Here is a 25,865-nt window from a genome sequence, read left to right as displayed (position 1 = left end):
TATGACACGTGGACAGGGCTAGGCTTAGGAGTCAGAAAGACCTGAGTTCAAATGCTATCCTGATCCTAACTGACAGGCTGTCTTTGGGGAAGTTGGCAATCTTTTCTGTGCTTATTTCCTCATGTGTAAAAAAATGAATATAGTACCCAGCTAGGCAGAGTTGTTGTTGGGATTAAATGATGACTATAAAGCATCTAGCCCAGCTTCAGCTACATTATAGCTGCTTACGGAATTGTAGTTACGATGTAAAAGAGAAAAACACTGGAAAAGGAGGATATGGGCCATTTTATTCCACCTTCACCACCTTTTAGCTTTGTGACCTTGGGCAAATTATGCTTCATTCTGTGCTTTATTTTCCTTGTCTATAAAAGGGTGTAAGTACAGAACCATTGAGGGGTGGTCATTATTAACCTACCTCAAATGGTGTCTGTAAGTTAATATATATTGTGCTTTTCCTGTGTACAATATCTAGCACATAATTACAAATCAAATCCATCCCATGTGCAATATCTAGCACATAGGAAAAGCACAATAACTAATTATTACTATTGTTGTAGTAATTGCTATGCTATAGAAGTTTGAATTGTAAGGCAGTGGAGAGTCACTGACCTTTACGAGAAAGTGTAGCAAAACGTTTGAGTAGATAGTAATGGGGAATATTACATAAATGGATAGATATTAAGGACAGTTATTACTATTAAAATATTACAGCATGGGTATTTATTAAGGCCGAACTGGTTAATTAGTTGCGTCTCTCAGGTTCCTAATGTTGCTTAATTTTTTAACCTTCCATTTTGTGCTGCCCTTTGTACAAATATTTAATGCTCCGAACACCTCTTCAGTAGCACATGTACTGTGAGTTTGTTTTGTTATTACTTGTGTGTATTAGCATTCCTTTGTGAACCAAAAGCATGGAATTAGCTGTTGCCTCTAGGCTACCTAGTTTTGTAGTTTGAATTGAAGCCTTCACCTCATTAACACGTATTCTGTCCACTATCTTGTGGAAAACTTGTAAAATTAAGGCAGATCATTAATATAGCAGAAAGAGACAAAGGGCAGAGAACATTGAGATATTGGATATTGGAACCAGCCAATAGTATTGATTTATTTATGATTATCAGTTTTTGTCTCTGCCTAGCCTCATGCCACTGAAGTCTCTGAGGCAACAAAGAATAAGCAATTTTGCTCACCTTACACAAATAAAACACAGAAAAAGGAATCACTAGAGAAATGGTACTGCAGCCTTTCTGCAGGGATTACTGCTTATTTTTAAATTACTTCAAAGGTATTGAAATTATTGTTCATAATGAGAAACCTTCCTAATAAAACAGAAAATTAAACTTAACACTTCCCTATAATGTAAACAGCTCGGTTAGGAACACAACATTACAGAAACCACTTAAGAGTTGATTGTACTTGTTCTTGGAGCAGAACTAGAAGCTCACCGTTTAGAAGCTGTGCACATTTCCCTATCAAACAGTACATAAAGTTTCCATAGTCCTCAGAATCGGCTTCATTTGTGCCATGTGTTTGCTTGGAACTATGCCACAGGAAGCAGTTCTCCCCCTCGAGCTGGGCTCCTTTCATGCCGCAGTGCAAGTGTGTGATACACTGGCACTATGTGCTAATGTAGACCCATTTTTATATGATAAGAATTAGTACGGCCTAGGGAATAGACAAGTATGTCTGACATCCTCCCCATAGAATATGTCCCTTCCTTTAAAAGCTGTCATACTGTAAGTTCCAATTGAGTTAAAGGCCACTGTGCTCCTGTAGGGAAATATATTCTATTGTAATTTTTACATTCTCCAATAACAGTCTGTTCTTTGTTTACTGAAGAGAGTTTTCATGTCATAAAATGGTATTTTTTGACAGAGAAGCAGAATCATTGTTTTATTATAGAAACTTTGCTCTTACAAGAGCAAAAATAAATAGCTCATCTCTTAAGCTCCTGATCAATGTCTAACACCTCCTACCCCCAGCAACACTTCACTGCAAGTATATTAACACTTTATAATAGCAATTCCACTCACCTACCAAGAAATGATCTTCACAAATGATTTACAGCTAAACCAGAGCTTAAACACATAGCACCCAATCAAGGGCAGATTTTTATCCTTTTCCCAGTCATGTAAGTTCTGAGAAGAAATAGATTAATGTTGATCTCCCAGACAACTGCTGAGAAAATGTACAAAGGATGTTGTTTATTTTGAAGAATGAGACCTAGTCGTTAAGCACTTTTTCCCCTTATATGTATGTCCAAAGGTAACCATTACACCATTTTGATGCAAATTTAGGATATAGATTTATTCATACCTCTCTTCTCCATTCGGATGTTGTCTGTGTGAGTGCTTACAGACACATGCACACATACACACATGCACTCCTGTTTCACACTTATTTGTAAAACTCACAAGGATTTCCAAGCCATTAATATAGCATTGTTTAAGGTGAACACATGGTTGTTCACCATCCATATGTATCTTCACTTTGTAGCACTCAGAATTTGGCAAAATCAGGAGGCTGAAACCTCATGGATTAAATATATTCTATATAACATATGTCTTAATTGCTGTTACTGTAAAGAAACTTGGACTAGCCATATTTGACTAATTTCTACCTAAGATATTTGGATTCTTATAGATAGATTCATTGCTTTAATCACACAAGAGCGGTTTATATGAATGTAATTATCTCCACTTTATAGCTGAATAAACTGAGCCTGATTCTATCCCTATATGGGAAACATGAATTGAACAGCTGTGCCAATTATTTTGATAATTCAAATCTTCACATCTACCATGTGAAGACAGCAGAAGAGGGTTAGGGGGCTTGAAGTATTCTGATTGACTGTGTTCATGAGTGTAATCGCCTCTAGATAATCACTCATTTCTTCACTTCACTTCCCATCTGCAGGTAGTATCAGCAAACGGTAACATCTCTTGCTTTGCCTCAGTTTATTGATGGCTGCAGTTAGAAATAAAAAGCATGGTTTTGTTTCAGTACTTAAATGAATAACATCTTCAAAATGTTTTTAAAACATGAAAAGGTTGAATGCATTTTTAACAAATGTTTTGTTAGCTTTGACTTTCATTTTTGAACAGATGAGCACAATACCCCAGTACTCCTTTCCTAGAAATAGGAGTACTATCTGAAGACTTATTTCCCAAAGAAAAATATCAGGTCTAATGCAGCAATACATATTAAGGGCATTGAAGAGTTCTATTCACAAAACGTGACATCATAACATGTATTAATAATTGTTATCACTGATAATAATCCTTGAAGTTGTATTTCCGGAGAGATCTCAATTTCTTCTCACACTCTGAAAGTCTCTGTTTATCCTTTAGAGTAGGAATGTAAGAATTTAACAAAACATTCTGAATGTTTACCTTTTTTCTAAACTAAAACTACAATCCCTTTTTACCCCTGTATAATAAAATATAATATTACAAGTGGAATCAGCAAATTTGTTTAATAATTCTCTGGGACAGTTTTTACGAGCAGTGCGGTTGAATTTATGTTCCTTGTGTGCAGTGGAGTTATTATATTCTTCTTAAATAAAAAGATGCATGAAGGTAAATTAGAAATGTTTTGCATGTTTTCATGACAGGACATTTAATCAAAGAGGAGATACAAGTGGCTTTTCTTGGGTTACTGCAATTTAATTTTCCATTTCTGTCTTGGAAAGGACATTGGATGCAGTTGTACGAGGTTAATATTTCTAACATGCCACTTTTATTGTGGCATTCTTCTGCTCTCAAACCTCTGATGATTTCCCATTGCCTTCAACATGATGTCCTTATTTGGTCATCTAGTGTTCTGAGCCCTCACATTCTGGCTCCAGCTTCCCTTCTCAACTTGATCACAGCCATCGTAATTCTGCTAACTAACTACACAGCTGCCCTTCCCACTCTTTCTCAACCACTCTGCTGTATTCTGACTTCTACACTTTAGTTTTAAAGCCACTTCTTGTCCTGAAATTCCTTCTCCCATTAGGTCATTATTAATTGGGTTCATCCTCTAAGTTACAGTTCAGGTTGCTGTTCCTCTATGGCACCTTCCCTGAACCTGGTCCCATATAAAATCCCATCTCTCAGAATCCCATTAGCATAGGATATGTGGTCTATAGACTATTACATTTGTCATTTACATATTGTCTTCTATTATTGGGTAACTGCATGTGCAAGCATACATGGGCTGGCCTGAAGGTCACCTCCCCAACTGCATTGAAAGTTCATCACAAGTTCAATTATTTCACTAGAGAGTCTCTTTCACGTCATCCATGAGGCACATTCCCTACTGTGATGTATTATGCATACAATTATTTCAACAAATATTTTCTAGCTATTTGATTGACCAAAGCTTAATTACTTGTCAGCTCTAGCCTCTTGTATCTGGAATTTCTACAGTCTTTGGATAGTATCTTTAGGATGCAAAATTAGGAGGAGTATGTACCAGGCAAACTATTACAAATAATGCCCTCAAATAGTTACATTTCATAATTCATGTCTTGTAATTTATCTTCTGCTTTGGTATTTTAGTACACTTATGATTCAATTTGCTGTATAGATTCCTCTGAATAGGGACAAGAGAATTTGTCTTGATAAGTGGAAGTTAGAAGGATTCCAAAATGATGTTATTCAAGATAGAACAAGAAATTAATACTGAAAAAATTGAAGAGTAATAATCCCCAAATATGTACATGCGTATCTCGTTTTATTGGGTTTCACCTTATTGCACTTTGCAGATATTTCACTTTTTGTAAATTGAAAGTGGCAAGGCTGCGTTGAGCAAGTCCATCAGGCACAATTTTTCCAACAGCATGTGCTCGCTTTATGTCTCTGTATCACATTTTGGTAATTCGCTCAATATTTCAAACATTATTATTATTATTATATTTGTTATGATCTGTGATCAGTGACCTTTGATGTTACTATTGTAACTGTTTTGAGATGTCATGAACTGCACTCATATGAGATGGCAAACTTTGTGGGGTGCAGTGGCTCACACCTGTAATCCTAACACTTTGGGAGGCCAAGGCAGGAGGATCATGTTAGCCCAGGAGTTTGAGACCAGTCTGGGAAACAAAGTGAGACCCCGTCTTTAAAATATATATGTAGAAAAATTAACTGGGCATGGTGGCACATGGCTGTAAGGAGCCCTGCCAGCTGCATGGGAGGCTGACACAGGAGGATCACTTGAGCCCAGGAGGTCAAGGTGACAGTGAGCCATGTTCACTCCACTGCCCTCCAGCCAGAATGACAGAGCAAGATCCTGTCTGGAAAAAAAAAAAAAAAGGACAAACATTTTTTTCAACTTTGATTTTAGATTCAGGGAGTACACGTATAGGTTTATTGCCTTGATATATTACATGATGCCAAGGTTTGGAGTACAAATGATACTGTCACCCAGGTACTGAGCATAGTAACCAGTAGTTAGTTTTTCAACCCTTGTTTCCCTCCCTCCCCACTCTAGTAGTCCTCAGTTTCTATTGTTGCCATCATTATGTCCATGACAACCCAATGTTTAGCTCCACATGAGAACATGTGGTATTTGGTATTCTGTTTCTGCATTAATTCACTTAGAATAATGGCCTCCAGCTGCATCCATGTTGCTGCAAAGGACATGATTTTGTTCTTTTTTATGGCTGCATAGTATTCCATGGTGTATATGCACCATATTTTCTTTCTCCAGTCTGCCATTGATGGGCACCTAGGCTGACTTCATACCTTTGCTATTGTGAATAGTGCTGAAATGAGGATGAGAATACATGTGGTTTTTTAGTAAAGCAATTTGTTTTATTTGGGCTATATACCCACCAATGGGATCACTAGGTTGAACGATAGTTGTGTTTTAAGTTCTTTGAGAAATCTCCAAACTGTTTCACAGTGGCTGAACTAATTTGCATTCCCATCAACAGTGTCTCAGCGTTCCCTCTTCTCTACAGCGTCAGCAGCATCTGTCATTTTTTTGACTTTTTAATAATAGCCAGTATGAATGGTGTGAAATGGTATCTCATTGTGGTTTTGATTTGCATTTCTCTGATGATGAGGGATGTGGAGCATTTTTTCATGTTTGTTGGCCACTTGTATGTCTTCTTTTGAGTAGTGTCTGTTTATGTCTTTTGCCCAGTTTTTTGATGGGGTTATTTGTTTTTTACTTGTTGAATTGTTTAAGTTCCCTATAGATTCTGAATATTAGACCTTTGCCAGATGCATAGTTTGCAAATATATTCTCTTATTGTGTAGACTGTCTGTTTACTCTGTTGATAAATTCTTTCACTGTGAAGAGCTCTTTAGTTTAATTAAGTTCCACTTGTCAATTTTTGGTTTTGTTATAATTGCTTTTGAAGACTTAGTTATAAATTCTTTCCCAAGTCTAATGTCCAGAATGGTGTTTCCTAGGCTTTCTTACAGGATTCTTATAATTTGAGATCTAATATTTAAACCTTTATTCCATCTTGAGTTAATTTTTGTATATGGTGTAAGGAGGGGGTCCAGTTGCATTCTTCTGCATATGGCTAACCAGCTAGCCCAGCATCATGTCTTAAATACAGAGTCCTTTTCCCATTACTTATTTTCATAAGATGGCAAACTTAATCAATCAATGTTTTGTGTGTTCTGACTACTCCACTGATCAGCCATTCCCTCATCTCTCTTCCTCTCCTTGGGCCTCCCTATTCCCTGAGACACAACAATATTGAAATTATGTCAGTTAGTAACCCTACAATGTCCTCTAAGTGTTCATGGGAAAAAAAGAGTCACATGTTTGTCATTTTAAATCAAGAGTCAGAAATGATTAAGATTGGTGAGGAAGGCATGTCAAAAGCCAAGATAGGCTGAAAGCTAGACCTCTTGTGCCAGTTGGCCAAGTTGTGAATGCAAAGGAAACGTTCTTGAAGAAAATTAAAAGTGCTACTCTGTTGAACACAGGAATAAGAAAGTGGAACAGCCTTATTTTTAATATGGAGAGTGTCTTAGTGGTCCGGATAGAGGATCAAAACAGCCACACCATTATCTTAAGCAAAAGGCTAATCTAAAGCAAGGACTAATTCTCTGCAATTCTATGAATGCTGAGAGAGGTGAGGAAGCTGCAGCAGAAAAGTTAGAAGCTAGCAGAAGTGTGTTCATGAGCCTTAATGAATAAGCCCTCTCTATAACATAAAAGTGCGAGGTAGAGCAACAAGTGCTGATGGAGAAGCTGCAGCAAACTATCCAGAAGATCAGACTAACATCTAAGTCAATAAAGGTGGCAATACGAAACAACACATTTTCAATATAGATGAAACAGCCTTCTATTGGAAAAGGATGCCATCTAGGACTTTCATAGCTAGAGAGAAATCAATGCCTGGCTTCAAAAGTTCAAAGGAGAGGTTGTCTCTCTTGTCAGGGGCTAATGCAACTGGTGACTTTCAGTTGAAGCCAGTGCTCATTTACCATTCCAAAAATCCTAGGGCCCTTCAGATTATGCTAGATCTAGTCTGCCTATGCTCTATAAATCAAACAACAAAGCCTAGATGACTGCACATCTCTTTACAGCATGGTTTGATGAATATTTTAAGCCCTCTGTTGAGACCTACTTCTCAAAGAAATATGTCTTTCAAAATATTACTGCTCTTTGACAATGTCCCTGGTCACCCAAGAGCCCTGAGGAATATGTCCAAAGAGAATGATTTTATTTTCATGCCTGCTAACACAACATCCATTCTGCAGTCCTTGGATCAAGAAGTCACTTCAACTTTCAAGTCTTATTATTTAAATCATACATTTCATAAAGGTATAGCTGCTATATTGTGGTGAGTCCACTGATGGATCTGGATAAAGTAAACTGAAAACGGAAAGTCCTCACCATTTCAGATGCCATTAAGAAAATTCATGATTGAGGGGAGGAGGTCAAAATATCAACATTATCAGGAGTTTGGAAGTAGTGAATTCCAACACCCATCAATGACTTTGAGGGTCCAAGACTTCAGTAGAAGAAGTCACTGCAGATGTGGTAGAAATAGCGTGAGAACCAGAATGAGAAGTGGAGCCAGAAGGTGTGACTGAATAGCTGTAATCTCAAGGTAAAACTTCAATGGATCCAGAGTTGCTGCTTACGGATGAGCAAAGATTGTGGTTTCATGAGATGCACTCTACTCTTGGTGATGATACTGTGAACATTGTTGAAATGACAACAAAGGATTTAGAATATTCCATAAACTTAGTTGATAAAGTAGCATCAGGGTTTGAGAAGATTGACTCAAATTTTGAAAGAAGTTCTACTGAGTAAAATGCTGTCAAACAGCATCACATGCTACAAAGAAATCATTGGCTATAAAGAAGAGCCAATCGATGCAGCAAACTTCATTGTTGTCTCATTTTAAGAAATTGCTACAGCCACCCCAACCTTCAGCAACCGCCACCCTGATCAATCAGCAGCCATCCTCACTGAGGCAAGAGCCTGTACCAGCAAAAAGATTATGACTCCCTGAAGGCTCAGATGATTGTTACCATTTTTTTTTTTTAGGAGTAATGTATTTTTAAATTAAGGTATGTACATTTTTTAGATACAATGCTATTGCACACTTGACAGATGACAGTAAACATAACATTTAATGCACTGGGGAACCAAAAATATTCGTGTGCCTCATTTTATTGTGATATTTACTTTATTGCAGCAGTCTGGAACCAAACACACAATATTCCAAGGCAGTCCTATATATTGTTTCATGTCTCTCTTTCTTCTAAAATGTACGTAGGAGAAAAAATTATGTCACTTATGTTATTGGACCATAATATCAAAAGCCTGCAAATCTGATGCACATGATAAAAACTGGTCTTAAACCTGTCTTGATTATCCTTTGTTAATATGCCAAATTTATGGAACAATAGAGTTTCAAGAAATGTGAACAATGTAGAATAACTAATAGATCTAACGTTGAATAGCTAAAATTATCATTGCCCTTTATATCACTTTAGAAATGCGTTTGCAAATCATTATCAACAAATTGTAGCATAAAATTCTTTTCTCTTCTTGACTTTGAAATTGTATTTCAAGATCCGCAATTTAGACCACATTATTTACTTACTGGCTTGTGAAAATGAAAGGCATTTTCATTTTTGAATGTTAAGTGTTTTATTAAATGACAAGTAAATCAATCCCTTAAGTTTCGTGTGGTATAATAGCTTGGAAAGGACCATCTTAATCTCTTTTTCAACAAAGGGAGATAATTTATTTTAAAAATAACACACTAATAGTAGATTAATATTATACCATTTCAAAGAAGTCACCAAATTTGGTAGGCTTAAGAGGTTTTTTTTTTTTTTTTTTTTTTTTGAGATTACTATGCTCTTTTTTATTTTATTTATTTTATATATATATATATTTTTTTTTTAGTTTTTAAATTTTACTTCAAGTTCTGGGATACATGTGCAGAACGTGCAGGTTTGTTACATAGGTATACATGTATCATGGTGGTTAGCTGTACTCATCAACCCAACATCCAGGTTTTAAGCCCCCAATGCATTAGGTATTTGTCCTAATGCTCTCCCTCCCCTTGCCCCTCACCCCTTGACAGTCCCCGGTGTGTGATGTTCCCCTCCCTGTGTCCATGTGTTCTCATTGTTCAACTCCCACTTATGAGTGAGAACACGCAGTGCTAGGCTTAAGGGTTTTTTTAACTCCCCAAAATATCAACAAACTGAAACATTACTACAAAGAAATAGAGAAATAAATTTCACAGACTGTCTTATTGTTTTTTAAGTTTGAATGGCTAATAATGATTTCTTAAACAGCTATCATATTTTTTTATTTTTAAAGCTAGCCAAATGATCAGTGATTTTTATAATACTGATAAATACTGCTTAGAAAAGGAACGTGTTCTAGCAATTTCCACACATTTCTGATTCTAATGACTTGGGTTTTTTTTTTGTTTTGTTTTTATATTTTTAAGTTTTGTGAGTACCTAGCAGGTGTATATATTTATTTGGTACATGAGATGTTTTGATACAGGCATGCAATGTGTAGTAAGCACATCATGTAAAATGGGGTATTCAACCTCTCAAGCATTTATTCTTTATGTTCCAAACAATCCAATTATACTCTTTTAGTTATTTTAAAATGTACAATTAAATCATTATTGGTTATAGTCCCCCTGTTGTGCTATCAAATAGTAGGTCTTACTCATTCTTTCTAACTAATTTTTTGTACCTGTTAACTATACCTACACCACCCCCACCTCCCCACGACCCTTCCCATCCTCAGGTAACCATCCTTCTACTCTCTATGTCCATGAGTTCAATTGTTTTGAATTTTAAATCCCACAAATAAGTGAGAACATTAAATGTTTGTCTTTCTGTGTCTGATTTATTTCACCTAGCATAATGACCTCCATTTCCAACAATGTTATTGCAGATGACAGAATCTTATTCTTTTTTGTGGCTGAATAGTATTCCACTGTGCATAGGTACCACATTTTCTTTGTCCATTCATCTACTGATGTACACTTAGGTTGCTTCCAAATCTTGGCTATTGTGAATAGTGCTGCAGTGAACATGGGAGTGCAGATATCTCTTCAATGTACTGATTTATTTTCTTTTGGGTATATACCCAGCGGTGGGAATGCTATATTATATGGTAGCTCTATTTTTAGTTTTTTGAGGAACCTCCAAACGGTTCTCCATAGTGGTTGTGCTAATTTACATTTCCACCAACAGTATACAAGGGTTCCTTTTTCTTCACATCCTTGTCAGCATTGGTTATTGCCTGTCTTTTGGATATAAGCCATTTTAACGGGGGTGAGATAATATGTCACTGTAATTTTGATTTTCATTTCTCTGGTTATCAATGATTCAATGATGTTGAGCACCTTTTCATATGCTTGTTTGCCATTTGTATGTATTCTTGATCTGCCACAAGTCTCTAATTACTTGTTTCTTGTACCACTGTTTCCCTTCATTGTAGTCAGTGATTTGGTCAATCAACACTTTTTACTTATGGGTATCTGTTAAGTATATTCCTAGGAATGTACCAAGAATTGAGAAATGTATCCGAACCAGAAAGAACAAAATATATGGAGGCACAGGATTACTAAAAGCTTTGCTCCTATAGCCTCAGTTATTTTCTGCAAGTTCGCTGCTTCCCAGTTGTCCTTGTGATAAAATTCAAAACCTCAAACTGATTTTTAAAAAGCCAACTATATACCGCTTCCACTATGTCTACGTAAGCTTATTTGCCATTATTTATAAGGAATTCTAGGCTGTAGCCAGCCCATTTGAGGCTTTATTTTACGTTCATGCCTTTGTTCATGTGTCTTTCCCTTATAATGCTCTTCTCATTCTCTAGCCAAATCTTCCAAAGTTCAGCTGTAGTGCCATACTTCATATGAAGTCTTTGCTGAGAATTCCCATATGTGGTCATTTGCTTCACTGATTTGTTTCAATAGTTGTTGCCATTATTATTATTTTTTTGATACTGTTCCTGGATACTTTCTCAGATCCAATCTCTATTCTGTTGTTCTACCCTAGGAGGTTGACCAATATGGCAGTAGCATTGGGCTTGCTTGTCTATTGGCTTGGTCCTTGTGTTGGGAGGCATCAGCAGATCAATGGATGAGAGGAGAGTGAGTCGAGGGATGGCTAGGTTCCTTTACTCACAGCCCCAGCTCCTGTCAAGAGGTCCTGTCCCTGCAGCTACTTCTGAGATTCTACTAACTATACCCTCCCCTTAGCCTTTCAGGCCTTGAGGAGGAAAGCCTCCTCTTCCCAGTTTGAATGAACTATTTATTGCAAGAACCATGACTGATTCGAAATATAATCTGTCCTTGAATGAAATAGTTCATTTCCCCTTTTGTATTCTCATTTCATATCCCTGTCCCTTTATTCATTCCTATATTATATCATACTATCATATAGCTACTTTATATTATACTATGACATAAGTACCTTGTAAGTATATCATGCTATATTATAGTTCTTAAGTGTGTGGGCTTTGGGGCCAACTTACCTATGTTAGAAGTTCCGCCACTTATTAGCATGTGATCCTAGACAAATTGTTTAACTTCTTTTTCATTCATTTTCTTTACTAGTAAAATAGGGGCAATATTAGTACCCACCTCACAGAGTAATATGATAATTACATTGACTGATAGTTTTTATTTAAAACTTTTATTGTTCTTACTATGAAATGGGAAATGTTCTAAACACCTTACGAATATTAACTCTATTAATTCTCATAATGAATCTGAGAGGTGGAGACTCAGTATCTACATTTCACAGTGCTGGAAATGATACAGACAGCATTTAAGTAACATACTGAAAATAGTAAACCGAATAGGTGGCAGCCAGTATGCAAATTGGGAAAGCCTGACTCCGGAGTTCATTCTTTTAACTAGTATGCTGTGATAGACTCTTTTGGCATATGGTATGCACTCAATAAACAACTATTGTTGTTGTTGTTAGTATTACTTCCCATTGTATTCTTACACAAAAAATAATTGTTTATGAGTATTTTTTTGCTAGATTATAAGTTCCTTGAAAAAAGAAGACAAGTTTTATTTGTCTATGTGTACTAGCTGAGTGCTTGGCAAATAGTTGCAGTTTAGTAAATGTTTCTAAGACAAATTAATAGTTGTTTCTTATGTATTTCCCAAGTCTATCCTAGCCTTGGAAACAACTAATACTTAGCTAAACCTAGAAATGTCATTTGAGATTTCAGCAGCCATCATTGTTGATGAAGCCACAGGTTCTCCTTTTTATCTCCAATTTCTTCCTCAGATGATTCACCACTTTCTTTGTAGTTTCCCTACTTCATTTTTCCTATAGTGACTTTTGTTCTCCGATAACCATTGATAGTGATGACAGTCCCGCCTTGGAACCACTTCTAACTGTCCTGTTCAGCTTTTCCTGAGGCCAGATTTCCCCCTAAATACATTTTTTAGCTTCATAACTGCTCCTTCCCGAAATTTGAAATGCATTCTCAGGAATTAAGCAAGAGGCATTTGATTGACATCATTTAATTTGTGTTTAAATGTGTTCTTCCCATCAACAATTAACCAGTGCTTCAGCCAAGATACATAACTTTTATTCTCCACTAACCTTAGGGTTGAGGTCACAATCAGGTACGTGATTTGTGGAGCCCAGTGAAAAATGAAAACGCAGGGCCCTTGGTTAAAAAAAAATTATTAAGAATTTCAAGATGGCAACAGTAGAGCATGAAACCAAGTATGAATCCCTTCTAATGCAGATCCTTGTGTAACTAACTGCACAAGTTATACGTTCAAGAAGCTGGTCCTGGTTGAGGTCTCTGTCTACCTAGGGCACTTCTCACTCAGAGAGGTGGAATAATCTTAACTTTCTGTCTTCCATCGTCTGAAAACTTGCCCCAAAGTTCCTTTTGCCATGTCTTGCAGCAAATCTAGTGGTTGTTATCCGTTAAGGATTCCTGGTGGCTTGCTTTAGTTTCCTACAGTTCTTGAGCTACATGTGTTGAATGGAACTCCACCATTACCATGTAACACATCTGAATACTCTTATTTTCCTCCAGTTAAATTCTGCGCTCCTTGGAAATAATGGTCATGCACCCTGCCTCAGTGATTTCTAAATAGAGGTAGTATGTAAAAATACATATTTACTTGAATTGCATCTTAAGAGGCCAGCCCATGGGAGGCATGAAGAAACCTATGTTACTAATTAATATTCAATAATTGACAGTTACACATTGAGGTAGTAGTGTCATGGAACCATCATATTACATGGACCTGAAGAGTTGATAAGAGGTCTAGGGTCTAGGAGGACAAAAGTGAGTGTATTAGTCAAGGCCTGAGGTTATATGTACCCAGACAGGATAAAATGGGACAATATTTTATTAGTGGAAATATCTATGTGAAAGAAAACAAGGAGGAAGCCAGGGAAGGTGCAAGAGACGTTAGATCAAGATGCAATTCTGACTCTGCAAGGAAGAGAGAGGGAGAGAAGGCTAGGTAGAAGCATCCCAGTGTGCGGTCTAGTGGAGGGAAATTTTGGCAAAGCTGTAGGGAAGTCACTGAGGCAGAGCCAGGCAAAGAAGTCCCATGTCTCCCAAGGAAGGCTCTCTGCCTTAGTGTTCCCACCACACCCAATCATTGGTGAGGAACAGTCTGTGAGAAGCTTGGCTTTGGTGCAATGCAATCATGGATTTCAAAATGCAGTAACAGGAGTCCTCAGTCAGTTAAGACCCAATAATAGAAGACCTGCATATTCTCATGGTGGCCACTTGGGTATGAGGAGCAGTGGTGCTTAAAACTATTTTGTATAATTTACATAAAGAAAAGCTGAGGACTACTGAAGCTTGATTCCTTCAGAAGACAGTCTTTGGCCTTTATATTTCATGTGATATCTTTGCCATATGCTCTGATAACTCTCCATGTTTCCCCTACCATAATACCTCAGGTTATTGCAATTGCTTTTTTATTGCCTGTCATCACTACTAGTTTGTTTTCTCTTTGAGAACAGGAATTATTTTCTCCTTCACTGCTACAGCCCCTGCACCTAGCTCAATGAGTGACACAACAGAAACACTTAAAAAATTGCTATAACTCAAATTTGGGGGATATTCTACAAAATACCTGGCCTCTGTTGGTCAAAACTGTGTTATAAAGTTCAAAGAAAGGCAAATAACTATTTCAACTTAAAAAAGAGTAAGGAGATACGACAACTAAAAGCAATGCATGAGCCTGGACCAGACCAGGAAATAAAAAGATAGCTATAAAGTTCATTAATGGGGTAATTGTCATACTCTGAATATAGAGTATGGATAAGATTATGGTACTAAAGCCACGCTAAATTTCCTGACTTTGAAACTGAGCTGAGGTTATTTAAGAGAAAGTCTTTGCTATTAAGAAATGAAACCTAAAGTATTTAAGGGTAAAGGGGCATGATATCTGCAAATTATTCTCAGATGATTCGGAAAAAAAATATATATATATATAAAAAAATTACATATACAGTTATATATCTATACACACAGAATGATAAAATGATAAATAATTAAAAATAATGTGGCAAAATGTTAACAAATGGTGAATCTGGGCAAGGGTTACCTGGGAGTTCTTTATCTTGCAAATATTCTGCAAGCTTGAAATTATATAAAAATAAAATGCATCTTATAAAGTATTTATTCAGTGAATAAAGAACAAAAAAGGATAACTGCAGTTAGAAGATATTTATGAAGTTGGTTATGAAGATTCTTAAGAAGTTACCAATGGAGGTGCTAGTAGAACATTCAAAAAAGAAGTAGGGAAGGTTGACCAAGTAGGAAAATATCAATATCCAAGCCAGTATAAAATGGAAATGAGAAGTGAGGAAGTAAGTGGAAGACAATGAGGATGGTTTTCGATTTGGCCACTCTATTTGGAGAGGCAGCCAAATGCAAGAATAGAAGCCAGAAGAAGATGCTCAGTAAGATGGTTGAAAGCTAGATAGATTACAGCATCCTCACCAGTAAAACCCTTTCGGTAACTAGAAAGGCTACGATTTAGTACCTCCCTGACTTCTATGCTTATTTTCTTCGATACATAAAATGGTTCCATAAACTCTTTTACCTTCTGAATTCTTTATATTAATTTTTTGAAGTTGTAAATAAAATAGCATTAGTTCTACATTGTTGCATTTCAGCTTAATTCATATTTATTTACTGAAAATGGGAACATTTGAAAAATCATCATGGGCATTTATGCTATGTAGATTGTTGATTTTTATAGAAAAACATAAAAATATGACAAGTTTGATTTTTAAAGTCTTTTCTTAGACATATAAATACTAAGCATTCAACTCAACATATAGAGTTTTTATTTGAGTATTATTTCGGTGGAATTATATTTTAATGAATACAATAAAAAATTGTAATTTTGTCTAAAAGCCTAAAATGCCCTAGTTATAATATGTATGATTTCACTGTTTAACTTCCTATTTCATAGGGTTGCTATTTATAACTACTTCACTCAACTCTGGGGGGACTTAGTAAGATTAAAGACTTCTGATTCACTTTCTATTTGAAGAATTTTTTTTTTCCTCCATCTTTGCTCAGCTAGTGGAATCCATGATGAATTCTCATCTCCAAGGGGTAAGCTGTTTTTAGTAAAGCCCAGTAGCTGACTTATGACTCCTTAGAAATAGCATTGATTCCTTCCTTCTCCTGTGTTTTGTTTCTTCTAGAATGATAGAATCCATGTAGACACGATCAATTATCATGCTTAGGTACTGGTAAGCATGTAATGATTTTAGTTTTGTTCACTTAAGTTATTTGTGTAACAAATATCTGGGATCATATCAGAGAAATAAATAAGCACAATTAGCATTCTACTTGTTTGTTATGACTAAAGCTAGGTTGAGGAAACAGAAAAGGACCAGAGGTCATATGAGGATGAAGATAATACTAGGAACAGCATGTTTGGGAGAGTAACATCTGGTAGGGGTAGCAGATTGGGGGCAGAGAACAGAATTTTGTAGATGGATATTTTGGAGGCAAGTAGTTTGAGTAATGATTAGATCTAAGGTGTTTTCTCATCTGTGGGTGGCTCGAAGGAATAGAGTTGAAGGTCAGTTTATTTGAGAAGTTCTGGAATTATAAAACTAAGTTGAAGTCAAAGAAATTATACTAGCAAATAAATAGAATACCCTTAAAAGGAAACCAAATGAAAAATAATCGTTACCCTCACTATATGCTTGTGTTCTTATTAGCAAGAAATTCTTTTAACCACTGTTTTTATAATATCTTAATGAAAAAATACTGAAGCGTATGCCATATTAAATCCCTCTCTTTATTTCTAGAAAGGGAATCAAAGGAGAAAATTCCCATTCTGCTATACTAAAAGACCACTAAGTAAAGAGCCTATTAGTGTATGATAAATCCCATAGCAATATACATTATCATTTTACAGCTTCTTTGTTGAAATGAATGTTTGTATGCGTTGACCAAAGAGTGGGATAAAAAGTTGAAATTTTGTTTTGAAATATTTTAGAAATGCATAGTTGTATTGCAGTTGTGAACCTCCTTAGATTTTTAAGGAGGCTGCTTCAAAGGATGTTATTAATAATCTTCTCAGGTGCTTACCAAGCATGTGTCTGTCAGCAGAATTAGAGAATCACCCAACTAGAGAACAGGTTTCACAATACCCTGAGACCTATTTTGTTCATTAGAGAGGAAAATGGCTTGTTTTGAGTCTAAGTTGACATGCTTGCTAATTTCAGCAATAAAAGCTGTTCATTGTGGTCAGGTTTAATTTAGAGCCTGGTAAGGTTCAGATTAAAGTTGATCAACTTACTTTTACAACATACTTCTTAAATGAACTTTGAAATCTTAAAAGAAGGAAAAAAGTATAGCAAACAGTGAATAATGTATCTAAAAGTGAGAAACAAAAAAATCTGGTTATTTGAGGGTGAATTAAAAGAAGAACAACCCAAGAAAGATAATCGTTGTTATATAAAAATTTCCAAGTATCAAAAGGCACGATTTTTCATTTAAGTTACACACTATACCGAATATATTTGTCCACTGCCACATGCATAGTGCCTAGAATAGTGCCTAATGCTGAAAAATATTTATTAAAATGAATGGATGAGTAAATGAATTTATGTATTTTGCCAGCTCTGTGTATTTAAAGTTCTCTGTTAACTTTGAGGTGAAAATTTGACTTCATCTGAGGTTTCTGGGTAAATCCGTTTTAAAAATTCTATTGAACATATTCAAACATTTTAGGGTAGGCAATTCCAAAGCAACCTTTCAGCTTCCCATGTCACAGATGACCAGAGTTTCACATTCTAACACTGGAAAACATCTTATTTCATAAAACCTATCTGCTACTATATGGTTCCTACTTTAAAATTTGTTCAGTACTCTCCAACTGACTTATGCCACTTACTTCAATAGCTGTCTTTGGCGATTTGTTCCATATTTCAAACACTCTTTTGTATAAAGAAACCATAAAAGTTAGAAACCTGAAAATTGGATTTTTCTTCTGAGCAATCACAGCTGACAAATGTGGAAAATGTGTTAAAAGTTAGCCCCTCCAATTTTTCAATACAGAGAGGAGAAAGTGCCTATAGTAGATGTACAATGTTTGGAAAAGTTTTTTGCATTATTTTACTATTACCAAAAGCAATTGAGTTTATATCACAAAGCCTGTCTCCCTACCTCTTCACAGAAGAAGCACTACAGAATGATCAAAATTTGGCCTTTCCAAAACCAAAAATCATTAGAAAATCAGCAGGAGTCAAAGGACAGAGTAAATAACTAAGTTTCATATAAGTTTCAGATACATTACTATCTACCACTCTCATCTCTTCATCTTCATTGGCCTCATGTGGTAGAACATCATATTTAAAATTATACAAACTTGCTGGCTTGTTTACTAGTGTGGTTATTATAAGAAAAAAATGAGAAAATGTAGATAAAACATCTGTCACATATTGCTTGTAAACTAACAGTAAATATTACTTTTATTTTCCCCAATTAAAATAAAATTTACTGAGTTTTAGAACCAGAGCTAGTCAGATGCCTTTTTTTCATAAATTTCTTCATAAATATCTCTGAGATTTTGGTCCTTAAATCTAGAGAGACTAAGATGACAGAGGAAATAGACACTGAAGAAAGGGAAGAATATCTTAATGATTTACATTACTACCTATAAATTAAAAATTGTTGACTTTATTATATTTGTATTTTTATTTAAAATAGTGCTATATTAAAGTCATTTATAATACAGGGGAATAGGAATACTAACCTCTAATCTGATGCTCTCCAAACTTGCCTAAATCATAAAAGTTAATTAGATAATTTATTTAAAATGCAAGATTTGCAGCCCTTTCCGCTACATAATCATTAGTTCTGGAGTGAGGCAAAAAGGTTTGGTGATTCTTACGGACAGGCAGCTTAGGAGAAAAGCTGATTTAGCTCATCTACTTCACCTTTTCATTTGACAGGTGAGAAATCTCAGGGATACAATGAAGTTAAATAAGTAATATCTCTTAAATCAGTTCTGTGCTTTTTCTGTTTTTAAAATAAATATACCTTAATTTTGACATCACACAGAATGATATTATAAGTATAAATAGCTATCTATCTTTTAAATACATTGTCGTAATTCAGAATAACATTTCTTACTCAAGGCACTCGGACAGTGGTTTAAGTAATCCGAGGTACTCTGGAATGTCTCCATTTGAGCCTTTAAATAAAGAAGAAAATCTATAGTCAAGATTTTCATTTGAAATATTTTTGATATCTAAGAATGAAACGTATTTCCTGTTAAATTGTTTTCTATAAACCCTTACACAGTACCATCTTTTTTATTTCTAAAAGTGTTTTGGCTGGTCTCACAATTGTACTTTACTTTGTATTATGTAAAAGGAATACACAATGCTGAAGAACCCCGATACTAAGGGATATTTGTTCTTACAGGCAACAATGCAGGATTTGGAACAGAGGCGTCCCCAGTTGGAAGAACTCATTACTGCTGCCCAAAATTTGAAAAACAAGACCAGCAATCAAGAGGCTAGAACAATCATTACGGATCGAAGTAAGTTTTTTAACAAGCATGGAACACTCAAAGCAAGATGCATGACAAGTTTCAATAACAACTTAAGTTCATATATCCCCCTCACATTTATAAAAATAATGTGAAATAATTGTAAATGATAACAGTTGTGCTGAGATTTTCAGTCCATAATGTTACCTTTTAATAACTGAATGTAATTCCATTGAATAGAAGAAATACATTTTTAAATAAATTCAGGGCTTATATAGTTGCAAAGCATGCATTGATGGGTGTGGTGACCACAGTGTGGCAGAACATTTGTTCTTTAGTTGTCATCTGGGCTGGCATCCATGGAGATGCCAGTCTCTCCCTCATATCCTTGGTTGTTGGTCCAAGCAGGCAGTGGCTTCTTCCTGGGCCATCTTTCATTCTCAGATCTGGATATCTCTCTGCTACTTTGATGCCCCCATTTTGTAATATCAAAAATCATCCTACTGTACCTTATGCCGTACTAGGGTGGGCAGGAACTTTGGTAAGACCCATCCGACTAGACGCTGTGCATATTCTTTTCTTCTGACACACACTCCTATGCATTTAATGGGGAGAGTGATTCGCAGTGATTGTGTGTTGTGTCAGTGGGTTTCCATGGGGTCAGGAAGAGTGACAGATGAAGGAGTAGGGGAAACTCACCACCCGATTTCCCTCAGAGATTCTCCTCAGAAATGAGGTCCAGGTCAGCTCTGCTTTCAGGTTCTCTCAGATCTCTCTTGGTTTCTTCGCTTCTCTCTACCTTCCTTCCCTCCAGGGACACACACTGGTATTGAATTTTCTTGCTTCCTCTGCAATATCCCCTCATTTTCCTTCCCACAACCCGAAGAATCCTTTGTAGTGCAGGAAGGAGGAAAACCTTTCAGCTATCTTTTTTTTTTCTCTTTGAAATCTTTTGTGTTTTACCAGGCCTAGACTTTTGAAACTCGGAAACCATGAGAGTCTATATCTTCATAATTTATATTCTGCTATGTTAACCCTTCCCTAAGGAAATGACTAGTTGTCAATATGTTGGGGAAAATGAAAGAGTAACCAGAGTAAAAGGTTAATATTTTAAAATATTGTTAGTCATACTTCCACATATTGGGTAAATACTTATTGATAATAGCTAGTATTTATTCAGTACCTCATAAGCATTAGATGGTGTGTGCAAGTGTGTGTGTTTCTGTGTGTGTGTACAAAATCTTTACAGAATCTTGTGAGCTATATTTTATAATCCCCATTTTATAGATGAGAAAACAGGTTCCAAGAACAGTTACTCAAATTGCTGAAGTTTACAAACAAGCAAAGAACAGAGCTTGGAATTTGTAAATGTCTCTGTCTGACTTGAAAATCTGCGCTCTTTCTAGTATGTTTACCATTTCCCATCTTGTTTTGTTGCTTTTGTTAATGACCTTAATCATTGGACTAAGACTAAATACTTCTTTTGTCTGAAATTATGTTTGTTTTGATTCACTTCCTAAAGACATGTCTTCTTTCAGTTGTAGTGATTGCTAATTAAAATAGGCTGTTCTTGGTTTTGAAAGTTTAACTCTTTGTTGTTGCTTAAACAATGAATGTGGATGTATGCTAATGTATTATTTCAGTAACACTAGCCACTGTAACAGGTAATCTCCCAAATCTTGGAGGCTTACTACAGTAGAAATTTACTTCTTATTTTAGTGCAGTCCAAAATAAGCAGCCCTCTATGAAGTCATTCAGGAACCCAAGCTCCTTCCATCTTTTGTGTCCAGAGCATAAGACTCATATGCATTTAATGGGCAGATGAAGAATGAGTATTACTCATGAAAATTTGTCATGAGCCAGGCCTGGAAATGGTGTGTGTTAATTTTGTTCATATTTTGTTGGATGGACCTTGTCACATGGTCATACCTAACTGCGAGGGAAGTAGGGAAATAGTGTACACTGTTGAGCCTAGGAAGAGGAACAGATTTGGTAAGAAACTAGTCAGCCTCTGCATAGCTAATTTGAACAAGGAAGAATGCACTTATATTCTATGAGTTTGTCTGAATTATAGGATGTCATATCTATAACTTGCAAGGCAAGAGCAAAATTACCTTGTAATGACCAACATAGATAGCTGTACAATTGATTTAGCAGAGCATTCCTCCACCATACTGGAACCTTGAGGGTTCTCCAACAAGTTGCAACACACTGACCCAAAAGAGTGAATCTTAGTGAGTGATTTACTCAATATGAGACTGAATTCCCATTACACAGGTAAGTGATCAGTTTCTTGCCTGAGAAATATGGAAATCTGGCAATGATGTTTATGCAAATCTGAACATACTATACAGAGAGTCATTTGTTATTTTACTAATGAAAAATAACTTCAATTTTTTCCCTAAGAGGAAAACAATATGAATGTATTATGCAGTATTTGTTCAACATTGTCTGAACATTTTCCATTATCCCCTGCATTTTTTTTCATATTGCATTGACTTTTTCATGATAGAGATTAAAATTGCATGACCAGAGGGCAAGTTTATATCTCTCTGCCAATATTCAGTGATTTGAATAGTTCTTCTTTTCTAAGCTTTTGTCTTTTAGGAATGAATACCTTTATGAATGTTTGCAGCATAGTGGAAAGACTGTAATCCAAATGGTCCAAGAAAGCATTTTCTTAAAAGCAAGTGTCTGTCGAGATGTGTCATAGTGCTTATTAGGAGCCTAAGCTGGAATCTTAGTTCCAAATACGCCTGGAGCCTCTAAATGGTACCAGGATAATTCTGACAAGATATGTTTATCTAAACAATGTCATTTGCAGCCTTGCTACACTTCAGTTTATCTCTCCATTTGAAATCTATAAAATGGGGTGGAAATTCAATACTTATAAACTTTCTATCGTGTTCAAAATAGAATTTTTCTTAGTAAAGATTTGGTTTTCAGGGAAAGGACAGAAATAAAATACTTGCTCATAAAATTGTATTTTCTCATTTGATGATTTTGGTCTTCCTTTTTATTGCCATGAAACTTCTAGAAATACTCAAAAAGAAATCAGCTAAATAAAGAAAAAATAGTTAATATATGTATGTAATACTATATTGAAACATTTTTCTTTCTCTGGTAAATCCCATTTCATAATGGGATTTTGAACAGTTGGGAAAATCTATACATAGTTATTGCAGTCTATCAAGAGAAGAGTTCAGTACAAAGCTATTTACGTCTACTAGAAATATTCATGTTAAACTTCAAGTAATTGGGTGTGCAAGCCACCACCATGTTTTACTATATGAAACTATTACTGTGGTATCTGTTGTATTCAGGTAATTATACTGATGGAAATCATGCAGTAATAATCTAGGTAAGAGAATAAATTTTATCTAAATCAGATCAAATGAAAAATTCTCCCTCTTTCTAATATTCGAATTGCTCATTTTTCTTTAACTCTTTGGTTTCTGAATTTGTCAATCATTCCTGGTCATTTTCTTCTGCAAAAGGGCTGGGTCAGGGGACCAAAAGCAGATAAGATTAGAAGAATTTAAATGTTCTTCCTTGGAGGCGTCTTAATTATATGAAACTCTTGTTCATGCCTGTTAATACTGCAAGGCATAATACCATAATACCTTGCTTAGCAGTGAAGAGGATTTGGAAAGATAGAACTGCTTCCTTTTATCATTCTGTTTATTTCACAAATAATATTGGTGAATGTCGTTCCTGTAACATTTGGATTTAAGAGCCTTGTTTCTGTAGCTTCTCCCTCTGTAACCCCCACCACTACCATTTCGGGGCTATACGACAATAGCATGCATTACTTTAAAAGGCAGGCTGCCTAGACTGGCCACTTGTTAGCTTTGTGACCTTGAACCAATGACTAATCTCAGTAAACTATCTGCTCTTAGTTTCCTTCTCTGTAAAATAGGCTCACTTATAACTATCTCATGGGTTGGGAGGATTAGATGAAATAATTAATGTAGAGCACTTAGATCAGGGCCATAGTAAAAGCTCAATGAATGTTAGCATTTGTTATTTTAATTATAATCTATTGGGGTGCTTTGAAGGCTTAATGCAAAATATTTAATGAGCTTTTTGGTAGCTGTTTAGTTATTTCACCCCCCACCACCACCCCAAAAAGAGAGATTTAAAAGGCCGACAGGAGAAGGTTGCTTGGAAAAGATGGAATAAGATATATCAATAGAATTAAATAAATATTCAGGAAAGCCTTTTGTGGGAAATACTGCAAAATTTTTATTATTATCTATAAATTTAATAGGTAGATATTACTACTCCCATTTTAGAGACAGAAAACTGAGACTCGGAGAGCTTATGTAACTTGTCTGGGGTCTTAGGAAGATGACAAATGAGGAAGTAGAATTCAAGCCCATGTCTATATGATTTTAAAGCCCGAGGCACATCAAATGGAAAAGGCTGGTTAGTCAAAAAAATAGGAAGATATATTTATCTGACAACTTAAAATATTAGGACTAACCTCAGGTTATTATAGTCTGGATATACATTTTTGCTGCTCCTATTTATACTTCTGACTTCTATGTATTTGAGTGTCTAATCAAAGGATTGTCTTTTACATGTGTTGGAGATGTACAGACTAGTGGACCCCAATGATCTATTAGCTGTGTAACCTTAGCCAAGTTAATTCTCTTTCCTAAACTGCGGTTCTCTCATCTGTCATGTGGGGCTAATAATAGTACTTATGCTGGTAGGGTGATTAAGAAAGTAAAATTACTGGTGTTTCTAAAGTAAATATGTGGCACATATTAGATGCTCATTAAATGGTACATATTGTTAGGATGAGATGGATTTGGTACAGAGAGAACTGGAGATGGGAGAATATGAAGGGTATATAATGTGGCCTTTTATTAGCTAAGCCAAGGGAAGGACTTCTGAAACAGAATTCCAAGTTTTAAGAGGGAGTTGTTTATTTTGGAATTATTTTTTCAGCTAAGGATTTTTCAACCCAGTCCAGAATTCTTAGAGAAATTTAGCGATAGCTTATAAATTTTAAGAAAAGGAATTCACATGATATTGCATAAAGAACTGGTATACAGGGCCGTAGAAGGGGAGAATGTTCTTCTGTATGAGAGTAAAAAAAAAATCTCTCACACGATTTTTGAATTAACTGACAGTTTTATAGCAGCTTTGTCAACCCATCATTCATTGCTGCAACCAAATCTATGAAATCCTTCATGGCGAAATAAAAAGGCTCTGTTGTTTTCCACGTTTTTATGAAATCTCTGTTGCTAATGAAATGCCAGCCAATATCTTCCTCTCAGGTATTGTCTATTGGATGGTTGTTTATTTTAGGAGAAGTGGAGTCAACCATATAAATTTCCTTCTTTGGACATCTAGCACCTGCTGTCAACCTGTTATAGCTACAAGCAGCTCTCCAAATTTACATCCACTAGGATGCCGCTGGCAACCAAAGAGTTCAGTTCAGTTCAGCAAACATTTGAATGCCTACTCTGTGCTATCTAATATCAGAGACGGTGGAGGGGATACAGGAAAAAAGTAAGATTCAGCCTTTTGTCTTTAAAGAGCTCACAATCAAATGTGGGTATTTGGACAAGTATATTTAGGCAAGGCAGTTTAGGATAGGTGCTTCAGTAGAGCAGTATTACAAAATGTTGAGAGAAAACTAGAGGAGGAGTTTTAAATGAGGGCTTAGTGGAATGCTTCCAGGAGGAGGCTGAATTTGACCTGGTCATGAATAAGACTTTGAAAAGCAGAAGGAAGCTGGAGAGGGAAGGGTATTTCAGGAATTGATGACAGGAGAATACATAATTAGACCTGTTAACAGTGGGGTGGAAGATGAATATCAGCATGGGAGTGTGTGTGTGTGTGTGTATGTGTGTGTTGTGGAGGATAAGGGAGTAAATGAAGTCAGTAAGACCAGTTAGAAGGCAAGAGAGCCCAAGCTGGAGCAGTGACCATGGAGTAAAAAGAAAGAAGTGAAATTGAGACATAAGGTGGAGCTAGAATTAACAGGATTTTGACATTGATTGCATATATAAAACTGTCAATCTAAGAGAAGGCCTGCCTCTAAGAGTTGGAGATTGAATTCTTTGGAAGATTAATGTCGTAACCAGAGACAAACTCAGGACAAGGAGTTGATTATGGGAGACAAAGTAATGTGCTTAACATGAAGCTAGATGACCATACTGAGATTTTAAAGAAATGGTTGAAAACATAGAGATTGCAGGAGTGATGTTACTTTTGGACATGAATTCGGAAGTTACCTGGAATGGCTGAGCTTGCACAGAGAGAGGGTACCTGGTGCAAAGAAAAGTGAACCTAGGAAAAAGCCTAGAAGTTGGTTTACATTTAAGGAATTTGAGAAGAGGTAGCACCACCCACCCCCCACACAGCC

At 35.9% G+C, this 25,865-nt stretch overlaps 1 protein-coding gene across 4 annotated transcripts in view; it reads left to right on the top strand.

Moving 5' to 3' along the window:
- The window catches only part of DMD (dystrophin), a 2,105,574-nt gene that overhangs the window by 1,475,379 nt on the left and 604,330 nt on the right, over window positions 1–25,865 (top strand). For all 4 annotated transcript variants that reach the window (XM_054470954.2, XM_063660502.1, XM_054470953.2 and 1 more), the window contains exon 52: window positions 19,417–19,534. In XM_054470954.2, the coding sequence (XP_054326929.1) occupies window positions 19,417–19,534 (118 nt within the window). The remainder of the gene's footprint in view (window positions 1–19,416; window positions 19,535–25,865) is intronic.

This window comes from Pongo pygmaeus, chromosome X (assembly GCF_028885625.2).
Source record: "Pongo pygmaeus isolate AG05252 chromosome X, NHGRI_mPonPyg2-v2.0_pri, whole genome shotgun sequence".
Lineage (NCBI taxonomy): Eukaryota > Metazoa > Chordata > Mammalia > Primates > Hominidae > Pongo > Pongo pygmaeus.
This window is presented reverse-complemented; position numbering and strand designations above follow the sequence as displayed.